Here is a 17,610-nt window from a genome sequence, read left to right as displayed (position 1 = left end):
GGCTTCCGGGACCCGTGGGGCCTCCAGGGCTCCCTGGGCTTGATGGGCTGAAAGGTGACAAGGGAAACCCAGGCTGGCCGGGCACTCCTGGGGCTCCAGGGCCCAAGGGAGACCCAGGATTCCAGGGTATGCCGGTGAGTTGTCCCTTGGCAGGTCTTGTTTTTGAAAAGGATCATAAGATAATACTTGTGTGTGTATGCGTGTCTTCATGTGTGTTACATGTGTGTTACACGCCCAGATCCTCCCTGAATCAGCCCCTTCTCTCTGGCAAGTAATCAGCCATCTTTACTGGCATCATGGTAGGCAACCGTTACAGAATTTTTTACAAAATCTAGTTTTACACAAACCGTCAAAAGTGAAACGTTAGCTACTGGAGATTGTAGTTCAATGCTGGGTTTAAAAATCTATATACAAATGATGCAAAAAGAAAGCCTCAGTAACATAGAAATACATCCCTATGCCCAGTGCTATTCAGTGTCTGTCTATCTCTGTGTATACATGTGTGCATTATATGTATACATATATAGATATATATTTGTGCATGTAATTTTCCTTATGGCACTTTTTAAAATAAAGTAAAGCAAAGAAACATTACAACTTTTTATATACTGAGAAAGGAACAACTTTGTTGAAATATCTAGAAATTAAGGTATTTTTTTAATACAAAAATATCACTGTATTATAGAGGAAAATAACCCTTCTTTAGTATTTTTAATGTTTTTTTTTTCCATATTTAAAAGCACTTTTAAGACAAGATGCGAAGCTAATTTTAAAGCAAAATCACTGTGGTTGGGTGTTGGGAGTAAAGTCATCCAGAAAGGTTCTTTGGTGTTGATCGATTGAGATGTTGCCATGACAAATGTTCAGGGAGTTTCGACTCCGTTCATGGCATCGTGCTATGGGGTGGGGACAGTGGGATGTAAGATCTACACCTGCTCCTGGAATTTACCACACAGGCGGGCAGGAAGAAGGGGCAGAGTGACTGAAGCAGGTTGCTGCAATTTCCAGCCCCCTGATTTAGGCACACACAGAGGTTTGGTCATTCTTTTTACATCTTTAAGCCACCACAAGGCAACATTTGTTCACAGAGCTACTTCAGAACACGGAGGGGCTGTTCCCAACTTCCTGACTACCAGTTGCTTGCTTGAGGGACCTGTGTCTCCTGAGCTTCCTGACTGACGTTCTCTTTGTGTGTCTAGGGGGTCGGCGGCTCTCCAGGAGCTACAGGTGCTAAGGGTGATATGGGACCTCCAGGAGTTCCGGGGTTTCAAGGTAAGACATAAGGGAGATGCCGCTTGAAGACATTTACCTGCCACCAGAGCCCCAGCCCCTGGTGCTTTCCTGTTGATAGACCTATAGCATGGTTGCAGTACAGGATCCTGTTCTCTTCAAATTAAAATGCCATTTCTGGGTGGCTGCCCCGTTTGTAGAATCGCATGCGTAGCAGTATAAAGACATTCTGATTTTCTTACTAAGAATCAGTGGACCATTTGCATCTCCATGAGAAGTCATGGATTTGGGCCATTCATTAATTTTTTAATGTTTGAAGCAGATATTTATTGGGTGCCTACCAGCTTCCAGGCACTTTGATTTTTTTTTTACTGCAGCATCAGGTACATATGAGTGAAAGGTGAATACAACAAGTTCTCAGCTCGCAGGCATCGTGTGGTCTAGTTGGGGACACGTGTGAACCAGATCGTGACCAAAAACAGAATCACGTGCCCTTCCACTGGTTGGGACCATTTTATGGTTTGCTGCATGTTTGGAAAAATGTGACTTCTGGGTTTTAGAAAGAAGAGTTTCATCAGAAGTTTTACATAGCTGACTACAAGTTATGTTCTTTTCTTCCATGTGCATCAATTGGAAATGTGTTCACCGTGTGTATATGCATGTATTATACGTGTATATGTAGGTGTGTATATGTACACACAAGCGTATGTGTACATGTGTGTGCATATATGTACATACTGTGTGTATTCACACACACACGGTTATCGTTTGGAATCCCGTGCAAAGACAGTGTTTTACTTTCCTCCAGGGCAGAAAGGCCTCCCTGGCCTTCAGGGAGTTAAAGGTGACCAAGGAGACCAAGGTTTCCCTGGAACTAAAGGTAAGAGAATTTGGCCATTAGAAAACAGCAGCTGAAATTTCTTTGGCCACTTGGCAGGGTTCCCATATTTGGCTAATCTAGTTGACATTTTTACCAATGACTTGTCCTGAAAGTCAAGTTTGTTAAATCTGTGCCTGAGATAAATCCAGTGGAAAGGGGTGAGAGACAAAATCTCACAGGCTCTGAGGGCAGATGGAAATCAACCATAAAAACCAGGAACGAAATCCGTCTCACAGACTGAACAAACTATGGCTGGACAGTATGGAGTTCCTTCTAAGAAAGGGGCTGCCTGGGCTTCTCCACGGGGAGCCAGACGTGCCGAGTGGCTCCAGAGACACAGCTGGTCTTAGAAGGAAGTGGTCCGAGGGAGTCTGCATCCCATCCTGGCCTCTGGGGGTCAGAGCTTATTTCGAGGGCTGCGTTTAGTTTTCAAGACCGTGTTTCAAGAGAGGGCGTGAGCAACGAGAATGCACTGAGAAGTGGATTATTCGGGGAGAAAATAAATGGGGAAACGTGTGAGGAGCGAGAGAACGGAGGAGAGGGAGGCTGCGGTAGACCCGAGGCCCCCAGCTTCACGTGGCCTGCTCCGTGTACTTCAGGACCCGTCAAGCAGACGAAGGTTTACGTTTACTCAGTATTGAAGCATTAAGACCAGTGGTTCTGGTGTGCAGTAAGGCAGATCTCAGATGCATACGAGAACAAAGTCCTAATTTCACCTGTTGGAGCTCCGCACGTGAGGGGTGGTTCCTTGAGGGGGGCGAGCTTCCCCTTGGGTCAGGGGTCCACCAAGGCCTCCAGATCTGGGTGGACATTTGACACTGGTGACCCCGAGGTCTGTTCCAGTCCCGAGGATTCAGGATTTTAGGTTAGATAATAGAGATGCGCAGATACCCGTGTGTCTCGTCGTGAGGACCTGGTCCCTTGTGTGTTTGATCGTGATTCTGCTTTTGAGAAGCACTGCGTTTGATTGGGTTTCATGTCAGAAGCTGTTTCTGCCCTGAATGTGGACGGTGAAATTGACCAGTGGCTGCCCTGATTCCCACAGGTCTTCCTGGCCCTCCGGGCCCCCCGGGGCCATACGACATCATCAAAGGGGAGCCAGGGCTCCCTGGTCCTGAGGGCCCCGCAGGTCTGAAAGGGCTTCAGGGACCTCCAGGCCCCAAAGGACAACAAGGTAGGAATAACCGCGCTGTGCAGAGGGCTGTGGAGGCGGGAGGGAGCTGACCCGGGCGGGGTTTCCTCTTCAGCTGCGTGTCGCACAACAGCCTCTGGGCAGTGACTGTGTAAACACGTATTTGAAGGTGACTTTCTTACCTTCCCTCGGTGTATGTCAAAACCAGGTGAAGTTTCTGAAGAGGCCTAACGAGGTCAGAAAAAGAAATCCAAGAAAAGCTAGGACAGCACACAACTCAATACCTCTACGTTCACTTAGAAACACATGGGCAAAGGAATGGGAAAAGCATCTCTCCCGGCCGGGAGACGGGGGACTCTGCAGGGAGTAGCACTCCCGAATTGTACGAACTGGTGTTCTCCACGGCGGCCCGAAAGCTCTACCCAAGTGGCCAAGATCTGTGCGAAGCCCTGTGGTTCCCGGACACCTTAAGCTAGAATCTTTCTGCTTATTGGGGCTAAACACTCCTTACTTCAAAAGCTATTGCTGAGGAGTCGGGGATGGAAGATAAAGAAGAATGAAAACATTTAGAGTAGAAAGGTAGCATCCATGAAAATTTGTTTTAACCACCTAGGAATAAACCGTACACATGAAAACAAAAACACTACCCACGTCAATAAACCCGGTGCCTAAACGCTCTCTGAGACACCAGAACGCGGCCGAGAGGGGGGAAGCCCCTGAGAAAATGAAAGTGCGTCACATCTCTCCCTACCCCCACGTGACTGCCTTTCCCCAAACTGTGTGCCCAACAGTAACAAGAGCAACAGCAAGAAGCCGGGGGGAAGCCCGAATTCCGGGAGGAGGCGCGTACCCCGTGTGGGTGTCAGGCTGCCGCGTGTGTGTTAGCCTCTGGCTTCCTGGGAAAGCTCTCCCACCTGTAGTCCGAGGCCCCGTGCTTCCCTCTCGGGGGGCCAAAGAAGACATTTCAAAAGGGAAGAAAAAGATACAGCCAATTTATTGCTCTGCACAACCGGATCCTGAATTCTTTCTCCTCCCTTTAGGTGTGACAGGATCTGTGGGCTTACCTGGGCCACCAGGTATTCCCGGGTTCGATGGGGCCCCTGGCCAGAAAGGAGAGGCAGGACCCTTTGGACCTCCTGGTAGGTTTGCTGTGCTCTCCCAACCTCACTACACGCTCTCTGCATCTGGGGGTTAGAAGCCTTAGGCCCAGGCCTATGGGAACCTGCAAAAGGAAGTGTTTCTCGAAAGATTTCCGTAGAAGTTTGTTTCTTCGGAGAAACGGGACCTTACAGAGGAGCTAAGGGTTGTCGTCGGTCTTTCCTGTGTAGGGAGACACATGTTGATCAAAGCTCAGTGCCTCCCAGACGTTGTTGAGAGAAGGCCACTAGGGACGGCCCTGTCTGCTTTCCTAAGAGTCTGCAGCTCAGACACGCCGTTTGAGCAAAGGACAAGGGTAGTGCGTGGTAGTGCCGTGCTGGCCGGAAGGCCACTGACTGGCGGGGGCTAAGGTTGGTCTGCTTCCCGAGAGGCAGGACCTCAGACGTCCCATCTTGGCTGGGATGCCAAAGGCTGAGGGTGCAGCTAAGTAGACAGAGGGCCCAGCCCAGCAGGAGGCCTGTGAACGTCTTGCAGCCAGCCTCGTCTCCCAGGGGGCAGGAGGACACCCTGCACGGCAGCTTCCTTCCACCCTTGATTCCATACGCTGGCTTTGGGCCGCTGAGGCTGGGAAGCTACCTTAAAAGACGGTTCTCTTAATCATCCTATAATAATCCTCCCTCAGAGGAGCTCCCAAATGCCGTATGAACACACGCATGGAGTCATGTCATTTACGTCCCTTATCCATATATTTATATTTTCACATATTTCATTCATTCATTGGACTGAGTTTGTGAGCTTCTGCTCTGCACCCAGCAGCACGCTTATAAAGCATCTCCAGCTGGGATGCAGAGAGGAGAAGCTGAGGTGGCGCGAGGGTGGTGGTGGTTGTACCGAGTCTCGCCTGTTTGTAACCGAGGAAGCGCATTTCTCTGCTGTCTTTCAGGGCCAAGAGGCTTCCCGGGTCCGCCTGGCCCTGATGGGTTGCCGGGATCCATGGGTCCCCCAGGAACCCCGTCTGTTGATCACGGCTTCCTCGTGACCAGGCACAGTCAGACAACAGACGAGCCCCAGTGTCCCCCCGGGACCAAAATCCTCTACTACGGGTACTCTCTGCTCTACGTACAAGGCAACGAGCGGGCGCACGGCCAGGACTTGGGTGAGGCGTCTGCAGATGGGTGTGTTCATTCCACGTCACGTTTCCCGCGCCGGGTGGTGCTGGGCTGTGTTCCCGCTCCGGTCCTGCAGTTCGGAGTGTCACCAAGACCTAGTCAAGGAAAAGAGTCCCGTTTGCCTCCATCCTTACCAACGGCCACCGTATTACTCATGGGAGGCCAGGCAGACGTAAAGGCTGGCTCTTTGAAAATTTTAAATTAGTAAAACTTTTGACCTCTTCTTCAGATTATCAAGTAGGATCAAGATATCTGGAGTCCACACTTCACAGTTTGCATATTCATAGTCATAAACTAGAGCAGCTTTACTGTCGCTCTTTTTAAAAATGTCCACGTTATCCTGTGTCCAAAATTGCTCTGTCCTTCTGTTAGTTTAGATCGATAGAGGGCTCTGTGTTTGTCATCATTTTCTTAGTCCGCTCTGGTCTGCTCCACCGCATTATGTTTTAATGTTATACACCTCTAACTTTCGCTGAGGTTGCAAGCGTGTATAAAGACACCTCTGCATGTCATGAAAGACGCGGTCCAGTGAGTTACCAGCTGTGGTACAAGGAGCTGCGCGTTAAGTTCCCTCTAGAATTCAGTTGCAGGAAAAGGTCTCTCTCTACTGATGAACTGCTTTGTTTCTGTTCATCCTGCTACTTCTTGATGGCTTCCCTTTGGCCTGGACCACTTTCCATTGAACGCAATGCTCCTTCCCAATGGTACCCGTCTGTTTGGCACATGTATTTCCCTCTTCCTGTAACTGGCGAACAGTTTTATGTCCGCCGCAGCGGACGCGTAGGATAGACGTCTTTATCAGCTAGCTCACTCGCGTTCCGCGTGCAGGCAGACCGCGAGTGGTAAGCGACGTCTTCTCCCCGCGTCCCCAGGCACGGCGGGCAGCTGTCTGCGCAAGTTCAGCACGATGCCCTTCCTCTTCTGTAACATCAACAACGTCTGCAACTTCGCCTCCCGGAACGATTACTCGTACTGGCTGTCCACCCCGGAGCCCATGCCCATGTCCATGGCCCCCGTCACCGGGGAGGGCATCAGGCCCTTCATCAGCAGGTGAGCCCGGCCGCTGCACGGGGCACACGCGCAGTCGACGAAGAAAAGCAGCCCACGGTCGGGGCAGAGATTATGTGTGTGTGTTTTTCCATTTTCCCCCAAACGTTGGATCCATCGCCATTCCGTGTACTAACTGTGATACCTGAGCTTTGTACCAGAAACCAGCCATACAGATAACCGGACGTAAAAGTCAGGTATCTTCTTAAACATTTTTAAGAAGGGCGCAAGTCCCTGGTGCGATCAGGCCCGGCTTAGGAACAAGACGTGTTATCTTGTGTGACTCACCCGGGGTGGCTGCCTTCCCTGCCACGAACCAGCAGTGTCGCTGGCGTCCCCGGCAAACTTTCGAACAGCTTTGCAGCTTTTTTCTTTCTTAAATAATTAGCTCCCTAAGGAGTCTTTTAAGATATATATATATTTTTGGAATCACCCCCCACGAAACTTTTTAAAAATTTTTATTTTTTAATTGTAAAACAATAACATAAACTAACATAACACACAGCATACGGTTTACCGTCTTAACCATTTTTAAGTGTACAGTTCAGTGGCACTTAACTGTAGGTGTAAGGTGGTCCCCAAGGAATGAAGACGCCACGGACATACTGTCTGTCTGTGCTTTATGTGTACAAGATGATACTGATGTACCGTGCACATTAACGTGTACATCCTACGATTTTTCTCATTCTCTTCCACCCCACCCGTTTTTGCACTCTTGAGGTGATATTGTACCCACTGAGACTGCATACGTTCGAGCGACTTCCCAAATTAAGTGCTTTCCACACTAATTAATGTCTGGCGTATGCTTTCAGGTCCCCAGGAGTCTTCCTGGTGGGAAATACAATGGGAAATTGAAATGATTGTGACCGAAAAGTACACGATTTTCCTACTTTTGCCTCTTTCCTTCTAATTAAAAGTTGCTTCCTTCACTATACTCGGAAGCAATAGAAAAGTGGCAAAGGTATGAACTTGTGTGACGGAGAAGCTAGTCTCTCATTTTACTTTTACAGGCGAAGCTAGTAAAGGGTGAAAAGAATGACAAGGCAGGACAAGTTTTCCTTAGGGAAGCGAGAGTGAGAAGCAGCGGAAGCCTTTCTGTTTCCTTTAGAGAAATAGCAGCTCTTGAATAGGAAGAGAGACTAGTGGTGTGGGCTGAGAGGTGTCTGGAGTCAGAGGGGAGGGGGACGGGGTGGGTGCTTGGAGCAGCCCAGCACCCTGTGTGCTGACCACCTGTCACTGGATGGTCAGGTGGACTGGTTACCTATGGGGTCTGTAGCTCCAGAGTGTGGAAGCCTGGTCCTCACAGAACAGTCTTGTTAAAAGAATGTACCGCATAGACCTGGGCCAGAAAGGCTGGGAGATGCCTGTTGGAAAAATCCGGTTTTCGATGCACCTCAAAATATCTCCCGACAGCTTTCTAAGATTTTTCTTTTGAGCTGTAAGAAAACTTGTCTCATGGGTCTTAAGATGGGGAAAGTCATTGGTAACTTCCAGAGAGGCACCTCTCGAAACACAGATGTCCTTCCCGTGTGTCGGGGGTCCCTGTGGGCTGATCTGGGTTGACTTTTCTTGCTCAGAACCATGCTGGGTGCACAAGAACAGAAACTAACCACTAACCACCTTTGTGTTTTTGTTTAGCTTTCCTTGGACAACAGGTAGAAAATGATTATTCGGTTTTGTCTCCTATTTACCATCTTGATAAAATTGACATTGACCTTGATTTGGTTGGGACACAGGACTCTGGGATGTGTTTAGGACATTCCAGAAGCAGGTCCAGGAGAAGCCTCAAGTCTGAGACTTGCTTTTCTCTGTGGACCCGTTACCATGAGTTGTTTAAACACCCCAGCGTTGCCCATTTCGGGGTTTTCACGTCTCCCTGTTAACTGACCCACAGATGCACGGTGTCTGATGTGACCTCAGAAGTCACATCCTTTAAGTCACTCCTCCGAAAGCACACATCTCACGTCCCCTTTTGTAATAACGCTGCCCATTCCTCTGGGTGTCTGAGCGCCCAGGTCCCACCGTTACTTTAACTTAGTGGTTTCTGACGACTTCTCAGGACTCACAGGTTCCTTCTGAGGTCTCCCTTTGGGGGATGTCCTAAAGCTTAATTTTAGAAAGAGTTAATAACAAAATCCTTCCTCTTAAGCAGAAAAAGTAGCAACTTTTCTGCTGTCATCCTGACAAAATTTTCTAAGCACTTTCCGACTCTCTGCGGACATGAATCATCAAAAACTACGGACTGTTTAATTGTTCTGGATTGAAGACCACCGTTATGAGAGTAGGAGCTGTGTTCTAGTGCTGCCTTTTGACACAACTACCTGTGGTCTCACATTCTCATAGGTAATATGGGGAATGAGAGTGTGTGGATTTTAAGGGACCTCGGGGCTCGTTCAGTCTGTGATCCTCTGTCCCGTAGCACCCGTCGGACGGGGTCCAGACCACGTCTCTGCAGCGGCTTGAACCCGCCAGCCCAGAGAGAGCCTGGCATGACACACTTTCCTCTGTGCTGTGTGTCTGCTCCTGCGTCTGGCAGGCAGATGGTGGCAGATGTAGAAGGCCAATTTCAGTCACTGTTGTCTAGCTGAGCCCTTTCATTCATCTGCGTTTGTGTGAATAAAATAGAAAATAGCGCGCGCGCACGCGCACACACGGAAAAGCGAACGACTCATTTCGGCCCCCTTCCCGCTCCTAATCCATTTTCATGCAAATGTTCCAGCGTAACTAGGTGTAATTATTAACGCCATTTATAGCCATTTATCATCATCGTTAGTACTCTGTTCAGTTTGTGACTTGAATATAATTATTTTACTGCCGATGTTTAAATTTTTTTTTTTTTTTCCCAACAAAACGTTTTCCCACCATCAAAGGGTCGCTTAGTAGAGCAGGTCTGAGTCAGAACATTGTGTGTTGCTGTCGTTGATTCTTGGGGGCAGACCCAGCGGCTGAGCGGGAGCCAGGCTGGCTTGGGGAACATCCAGTCTGGCCTGGGGCAGGGTCCCCTCGCTGGTCCGTTGGCTCCAGGTCTGGAAAGAGTCTTCGGAGGAGACTCACACGGACAGCCAGCCCTGGGGTTGTTAACATCTGTCTTAGTTACTATAATTCACTAAATGTTCTTCTTACATTGAAGATGGTTCAGGGCTTGAAACAAATCGCCCTGTTCCGGAAGTGGTAGCCCTTGGATGGATTGCACCGTCTCCTTTTTCTTGAGCATTCATTGTGTTTGCTGAAATCCACACTCATTGCTGAAACACTGGAAGACGCTGAAATACACAAAGGAGAACACAAACGTCTCCTGCAGCCCCAGCGTCTCAGGAGATGGTCCCTATTGCAACCTGGCCTTCCAGGTTCCTCCCTGCTACAAAGTAGATGGCTGAATGACAAGTGTTGGGTCTGGTTTTGAGTTCAGTGTTTTAATACTGAGGCAGGCTTATCAAACCAATGAGAAGACCCTAATTAAGCCTCAGCGTCCAAGCAGGGGACACCCGATCGGTTTGGTAAAACACATCATTGGGTCAGCAAGGTGGCGTGGCGAGGCGGAGCTCGGGTAGTGGGAAAAGGGGCGAGCAGGCGGGGGCCTCCCTCGGCTGTGCTGAGCGTCTGTGCTCCGTGCCTTCCAGGTGTGCTGTGTGTGAGGCCCCGGCCATGGTCATGGCCGTGCACAGCCAGACCATCCAGATCCCGCAGTGCCCCAGCGGCTGGTCCTCGCTGTGGATCGGCTACTCCTTTGTGATGGTAAGTGTTTGGGGAAACTCCATATTTCCCCCAAAGAGCTGCCCACAGTCACCCCACCTCTTTGCCCTCGCTCCTGGGACCCCCTGCAAAGCGTCCCCAGGAGCCTGGCCTGCTCCCCTGGGAGGGGACAGCAGTGGGTCCAGCTCCAGCTCAGAGCCCCCCCTCTTCCACGGAGTGGCTGTTCTGGGACTAGGAAGCTGGGTGACCTGGTGAGATTCCGAGTCAGCGCCGCCCTGGGGGAAGAGGAGGGCGCGCCCACGGTGGGAACACATTTACTACAACGCTTGCAAGCCCCAAAGCAGAAGCTAGAGTCAGGAGGAGAGCGGGGGCACCGGCCAGTGTCAGGGGCCCAGGGGTCCACCCCCCTCCTACATGAGTCTGCTCTCCTAGCGCCAGCTGCCCCCGATGCCAGACCCCCGTGCTCCCTTCCTCCCCAAAGCCAATTAGAGCAGGAAACGCAGCACCCTTGTGAGATCCCGTTGTAGCTGCTTATCTTATTGCCTCAGTTTAAAGTACTGAGGCAATTGGAAACACAGAAGCTCTGAACTTGGACGATCACGTTACGCTGGAGTCACTCCCGGTAAAAGACCCTCCACAAACATTTCCCACGTCTCCACTGTGAGCCCGTCCCATCTTCACACTCCCGGGTGTGGCCAGGTCGTAGGTACCTTTGACCCCCAAATCATCATTAGCCTTGTTACTTGTTTGACAGGGAAAGTGGCCTCTTAACTGTTTCTTTCTGCCCTCCGTTATTCCAAGTGTAGAAGTTGCCAGGAAAGCAGTTCTTCAAATGCTTGTGTATTGGATTCTCACCAGTCGGATGGTGAGATTTCCTGGGTTGAAGGTCCTGCATTTAGACTCTTCAACGGGTCCAAAAAAAATTGCAGCAACAAAATTTAGCAAGTTGCTTTTTTTTTTTCGGGTTTTTTTTGGTGTGTGTGTGGTACGTGGGCCTCTCACTGTTGCGGCCTCTCCCGTTGTGGAGCACAGGCTCCGGACGCACAGGCGCGGCGGCCACGGCTCACGGGCCCAGCCGCTCCGCGGCGCGTGGGATCTTCCCGGACCGGGGCACGAACCCGCGTCCCCTGCATCAGCAGGCGGACTCTCAACCACTGCGCCACCAGGGAAGCCCTAGCAAGTTGTTTGGAGAATTCTAAATCCTGCATGGTGACTACTTTATCAAGAAAGCCAAAAAAGTTAAAACTGTGGTGTAGAGAAATCAAGATACTCACAATGATGTAAGCATACAACTTTGACTCAAAGGCAGATTGGACTTTTGACTCCATAACCATAAGAAATACGAGGTGGAGTCTCAGTTTGACAGAAGAGGCCCTTGATCCAAGGAGTAAAGAATGGAGGAAAGTGCTCTGTCACTTCCCCGCCCCTTGTCCTGGTGTCATACAAAAAGCTGAACAACGATTGCCCATAATTTCTCAAAACCAAGAGCAAATCAAAATGCTGAGGTTCTGCAGAACAGGCATCCCATCACTGCTGAGGCTGGAGGCTTTGTGGCGAAGCTGAGGGGCTCGGATCTGGCAGCCTCCAGAGGCCTGTTCCCATCTCAGCTTTGCCTGGGAAGTGTGATCTGGAATGTTCTGTGATCCTGGGGTCCTCCTCTGGGAATATAGGGCGTTAGCTTTGTCCTCAGAGGTCCCTGATGGCTCTAAAATTCCAGAGTTCACTTTTCTTATGTCCATAATAGCCGTCCTGTAGAGGTTTTGCCATATCTTCCATTTGTATGTCATTCATTTTATGTCTTGGTTTCTGAGGACAGGTGAGCCTACTTCAACCCAATTGAACAAACAGTTACCATAGTAGCTTTCTTTTCCCTCTTCCTCTTGTTTAAGTTTTCTCTTCTTAAAGAAAAGAAAATGGATGATGTAGCAAATAAAGGATTTTGCTACCTAATGTAGCAAACAAAGGATTTTGATGATCCCATATAATTTTGTTTAGAAAGTCTGATGTCACATCAGTTGGTCCCAGCATCCTCTGCACATTTTGGCTGTCATCTCACGCCCCAGGTTAGAAGAGGTTTCAGTGTTCCAAGAAGAAAACAGTTGTTGAAATGCTGGTGAAGCTGGACCAGTCACCTCCCACCCCCGGGAGGAGCGGTCGGCTGATTCCTGGCACTGGGTGTGCCCGGCGTGAGGCCCTGGGGCGGCGTGGCTGCCAGCGTGTTCCCTGGTGGCCTCGGGAGACAGGGAGGGCGGCTTTCCGGGAGGGAGCGCCCCGGCGCTTCCCTAGGGCCCGGGAAGCCCGTCGGGGTGGGCGGGCGCCTCTGGCTCATGGCTCCTGTTTCCCTGCAGCACACCAGCGCTGGAGCCGAAGGTTCTGGCCAAGCCCTGGCCTCCCCTGGGTCCTGCCTGGAAGAGTTCAGAAGCGCCCCCTTCATCGAGTGCCACGGCCGCGGGACTTGCAATTACTATGCAAACGCTTACAGCTTTTGGCTTGCCACGATAGAAAGAAGCCAGATGTTCAAGTAAAGTGCCCCCCTCGCCCCCCCCGCCCCCCCTCCCCCGGTGGCTTTTATTTTCAGTCATCCATGATCCATACACGTGCTCCGGTGCAAAGTCCCAAAGATGGTTCTACGGCAATCCTTAGGAAGGCTTCTTCCACGGATAGGATAGGAAAAGATATTTGGTTCTGTTCTGCGTGGGCAGATAATCGAGACCATGTTCAAAGGCAAAGCTTAGGTGACAGGCTTTATTCATTCGTTGCTGAAGAGTCATGAAAGAAAAAGTTCAGTTTTCAGTTTTTCAAGATGAGTCCACGGCAGTGTCATTAAGACACATCTGCAAACAGAGCATTTTAAAACATTGTACCTTCAACCAGCAGGGGGAGAGAGAGGGAGTCGCCTCGGTTTTCACGGTGTTTATAACGTGCTGAATTGGATGTACGTATTGCGAGTTGTCCGTGACTTTTTCAGGCCCGCACATGAAAATTAATTTCAGCACAGATGCCACCGAAAGGGATACGGAGAACCTCTTCTTTCGTTTCCATTACCAAAATTTCACCTTTAAAACAACGGTCCCAAGTGGCCGTTGACCTTGAAGTTAGTTTGGAGCGGGGCCCAGTCAGTACTGGATGGGAGCGCATAATGAGGCCTCTGTCCGGTACTTAGGACCAGCTGCAGCCCTGCTGGAGCGGACGGCGGGCGCCGATGGGGCTGAACAATTACTTACTGTTCAGTCCCCCAAATAAGTGCTTCTCGGCCCCGGAGATAAGCCTTTCTGTCTTTACCTTTGCGGAGAGAATTCTGTGGACATCTGCTATGGCCCTGTCTCTTTCTAGCTTAGATCATAAAGGTGAAGGAAGACGCTCACTACTCGTAAATTTCTAAGCCTCAAAAAACTACCAGGTGCCTTTCTAGTAGCTCACACGAGACTGTCTAGGCAGCTGGGAACTTGACGTCAACTCTTAGCTACCGGGGCTGCCCATTATAGGGTTAACAGGTAACAGTGGGTTTTTTGTTTTGGGTTTTTTTTTTTTTTTCTGAACCAGCAGCCTGGTACAATTAACTGAAATGCCTTCTTAAACAAAACTAGGTAAGATCCCATTAATTTAAATAATTTGGCGGCACTAGCATTTTCACCAAAGTTGCTAACGTAAAGCCAGCGCAGCTTTAGGACAAGCTACTCTTATTATATGGCTACTTTAATTTGAGTAAAGATTTGATGAGTCCTCATTTTAGTTCAGACTTCACTTCTCCAATAGTCAAGGAACGGAATTCCTAGGATAAAGGAAGCATTTGGAACGCTAAATGTCCTCCCCTGTCTTTGGCCTGTAATCAGACGGCCGCCGGGAACAACTTTCCGAAGTTTCGAATGTGTTTTGAGTCCGGTTGATTATCCCAGTTGCTCGTCCTGTCCTTCGGCAACATGTGATGAGCGCTTAGGACGCGTGTGAAGCGTCTCCGGGAAGCAGAACGTCTTCCTAGCCTGGGGGTGTTTGTAATCGCGTTGCGAAAAGAGAACAGAAGGTTAACCTCCAGTTTGCAGAGGCAGAGGGTCCGTGGTGGGGAGTGGCTGAGGCTTCGGGCGGGGTCACACAGTCGTGGGTGACTCTGGCTGTGCCCTCACTCGCCCTGTACTCTTGGCCCGAGGGTGGATGCAGATGATATAACTTGCAGGCACTGCCGAGGCCGCGGGGTCCCCCCGGCGCGGTACCCGCCCAGAGGCAGGGTGAAGGCTGGTTCCTCGGGGATCTCTGGGGGGAGGGAGGGCCGAGGAGCCGGCCTGAGCCATGCGGTGACCCTGACTTCTGTGCTGCCTTTCAGGAAGCCCACGCCGTCCACCTTGAAGGCCGGAGAGCTGCGCACGCACGTCAGTCGCTGTCAGGTGTGCATGCGGAGAACATAACAAAGCCGGCCCTCAGCTACTTCACAACATATGGTGCTACTCCTTCCCCTTCCCTCCTTCTTCTAACAGCAACGAACTCTAGAAATATATCCTGTGTACCTCACTGTCCAGTATGAGAACTGTCAGGTGCCTGATAGGAATCTGCATAACTAACACACCCTGCTTCGTTGGCCTCTACTTGCTGAAGGAGAATCCAAGACCACGATAAGCTGCCCGTAGTGAAGTCCCAAATGGCACTTCTGATGAAATAAAAAATATGTCTGTTCTACAGTCCAGTGCACTGATGTGTGAAGTGAGACCCATCAGAAAAACCAAAGGGTGCTAGGAGGGCTGTGGGACCTTCCAACCTGGGCGAAGCCCGTGTACGTTCTTGTATTATAACAGATCCATTTCACACCCCAGGTGAAACGTCTGTTGATATCACTGTCTAACTGTCTCAAAATTCAGGTCCCTCGGTCTGTACAAATAATAGGCGTGTAAAGCCGATGGTTGGAGCCTCCAAAGGGAAGGACGGGGGCCCGTAGCCCTGTCTTCCGACCGCCCCACCAAAGAGAATTTTCGGTCTCTCCGCTCTGTGTGCTACTATGCAGCTGCTTCTGCAGAAGTCACGGATTTCCTGTGGAACAAAGATAGTCCCCAAAGTAGGCAGAAATGAAATATATATATATATTTTAGTAATTTATATAGATGTCAGCAATTAGGCAGGTCAAGTTGTAGTTTCATTTCCACTGTTAAAATAAAGCTTACATAGTTTCTTCCTTTAAAAGCCTGTGTTGTCCTTTAACAGAGATTTTTAAACACTAGGGTATTGAATGTGAAACACCAGTTTTCATTGTTCACCTCCGAACCAAAAACTGTGTGTTGCCAAAACCAAACCCGGCTTCACGGATGTGGTGTCTATTACAGGAAAACATGTACTTTGAGTTTCTTGTTTTTATTCTGTATGCAATATCTTCAGGGTTTTAAACACTAATCACAAACTGAATGACTTGACTTCAAAAACAACAAACTTAAAAGGCCTTCATTTTATGCGTAATCCTCAGCCTGCAGCCTTGTGTGAGAAATAACTCTGCCGAATCAGACGATCGGTATTTTGACCTGTAAGCACAGTCAGGCGGCTTCCTTGGTTTCTCGTGAGTTGTGTTCAGACTTCAGCAGGGGAGCGGATGGATTGCAGGAGAGCAGGATTGGACCACTGTGCCTGAAACGACATTTTACTAAAAGTCTCCAAAACGTTTTTAAGACTACTAAGGCCTTTTGTGTAATTTCTTTAAATGTGTATTTCTTAAAAATTCAAATTTGTAATAAAACTATTTGTATAAAAATTAAGCTTTTATTAATTTGTTGCTAGTTTTGCCACAGACACATCAAAGGAAAAGTTACTGCACAAGCCGCTAATAAATTTGTAAGCTTTGCAAATTTAGATCATATTCATTTTGTAGTTCTTCCAGATGAGAGTCTCAGACTGGGTGTAATTTACAGAAATTTACTACAAAGAAAAAAAATCTGGTCGTCTTCTTCCCTCCCCCCCTTCCCTCCCATCTGTCCATCCAGGCAGCCCTCATCCATCCATCCACCCATCCACCCATCCTTCCATCTATCCCTCCACCCATCCATCCATCCATCCACCCATCCATCCACCATCCATCCATCCATCCATCCACCCACCCATCCATCCATCCTTCCATCCATCCATCCATCCATCCATCCATCCACCTCTTCGTCATTCATATACTGTGTGCTTCCCATTTTCCAGATACCAGGTGAGGTACAGGATAAATGAAAATGAATATCAAGCCCTTAAGAAATTTTCTGTTAAAAAAATTATTGCAGAAGAAACCTGTCACCTGTCAGGTGTGTCAAATGAGGCTATAGATTTGAAAACTATAGTTTTACAATAGGCAGGGGTGGGGCTGATGGTTGGGTTAACAAGTGCGGTCATGAGAGTTGCCTGAAGACGATTAAGTGAGAGATAAGATTCAGTGAGAAACGTGCGCAAGGAGCTGCGGGCCGGGAATCATTCGTCCATCCGGGCTGCGGGCGGTGCCAGCACACAGACCCCCCTCAGAAGAGTGCAGTGGGGTCCTTTCCCCTCTCTTCTCATCTTCCTGTCACATCTTCCTCTCAATCGTTCTGAGGATGCATCTGTGTTCGGCCTCCTTTTGACTTGCATGAGAAGTTTCCCTAAACTTAATTTGTACAATGCAAAAAACAAAAAAAGCATTTAGTTTGATTAGAACTGAGATGATTGCTCTGCAGTATTGTTAAAAGGTGTCCCCCAGGGTCACTTTTGAGTACATGGGATTTTGTTAAAATCATACTCCAGGGTTCTTGTCCTCTTCAACCTTCCAGATTTAAGATGCTTACAAGTCGTGTCATAAGAAGTGCCCTACCCTTTGCATCATTTGAGTGATACTTGTCTGATTGCCCTCAGTCTCCCTGATGGTTTGAAAGAAGGAAATGACACACACTGAGAAGGTAAAGATCAGGCATATATTTGGCATGCCCTGCTTCTCCAGGCGACCCCTCTGGAGGAGACGTAGTAAAACCCATGTCTCCTTACAAGGTAAGATGTATACACGGGAAATACCTAATGATTAGGGCTCTGAAGGAGACCGAGTTTGCAGTGATCTTCAAGATTTCGAGTCTGCTCTTCTCCAAACCACACCCCGCACCAGAGACGTGAGACTGTTCCCTTTAAGACATCGAGAGAAATATTTCACCAGCCTATTTTTTTCTGAAAACGAACTTTCCTGTCTGTGCCCCACTGTTCACGATGCTGCTTGAAAGAGCTTTCTCCTCCTGCCACTAGCGAAGGCCTCTCCCCGCGTTGAAAAGGTACAGAAACAGCCTTAGTTCCATTGACAGCCTCGGCATTACCCGCAAGGTCGCCCTCCTCCCGGCCAGCCCTTCCCAGAACAGGTCGTGGAGTGACGCCGACTCCAGGACCTTTTCCTCTGG

At 49.2% G+C, this 17,610-nt stretch overlaps 1 protein-coding gene across 1 annotated transcript in view; it reads left to right on the top strand.

Annotated features, from left to right (window-relative positions):
* Positions 1 to 15,974, top strand: part of COL4A1 (collagen type IV alpha 1 chain) — a 148,859-nt gene extending 132,885 nt beyond the window's left edge. Inside the window, exons 43-52 of the mRNA XM_059041904.1 lie at positions 1 to 134; positions 1,200 to 1,272; positions 2,039 to 2,110; positions 3,156 to 3,284; positions 4,283 to 4,381; positions 5,284 to 5,496; positions 6,382 to 6,559; positions 10,177 to 10,291; positions 12,598 to 12,770; positions 14,568 to 15,974. Coding sequence (XP_058897887.1) covers positions 1 to 134; positions 1,200 to 1,272; positions 2,039 to 2,110; positions 3,156 to 3,284; positions 4,283 to 4,381; positions 5,284 to 5,496; positions 6,382 to 6,559; positions 10,177 to 10,291; positions 12,598 to 12,770; positions 14,568 to 14,649 — 1,268 coding nt within the window. The 3' untranslated portion in view covers positions 14,650 to 15,974. The remainder of the gene's footprint in view (positions 135 to 1,199; positions 1,273 to 2,038; positions 2,111 to 3,155; positions 3,285 to 4,282; positions 4,382 to 5,283; positions 5,497 to 6,381; positions 6,560 to 10,176; positions 10,292 to 12,597; positions 12,771 to 14,567) is intronic.
* Positions 15,975 to 17,610: the final 1,636 nt, after the last annotated feature.

Source organism: Kogia breviceps, chromosome 16 (genome assembly GCF_026419965.1).
Source record: "Kogia breviceps isolate mKogBre1 chromosome 16, mKogBre1 haplotype 1, whole genome shotgun sequence".
NCBI classification, from domain to species: Eukaryota; Metazoa; Chordata; class Mammalia; order Artiodactyla; family Physeteridae; genus Kogia; species Kogia breviceps.
This window is presented reverse-complemented; position numbering and strand designations above follow the sequence as displayed.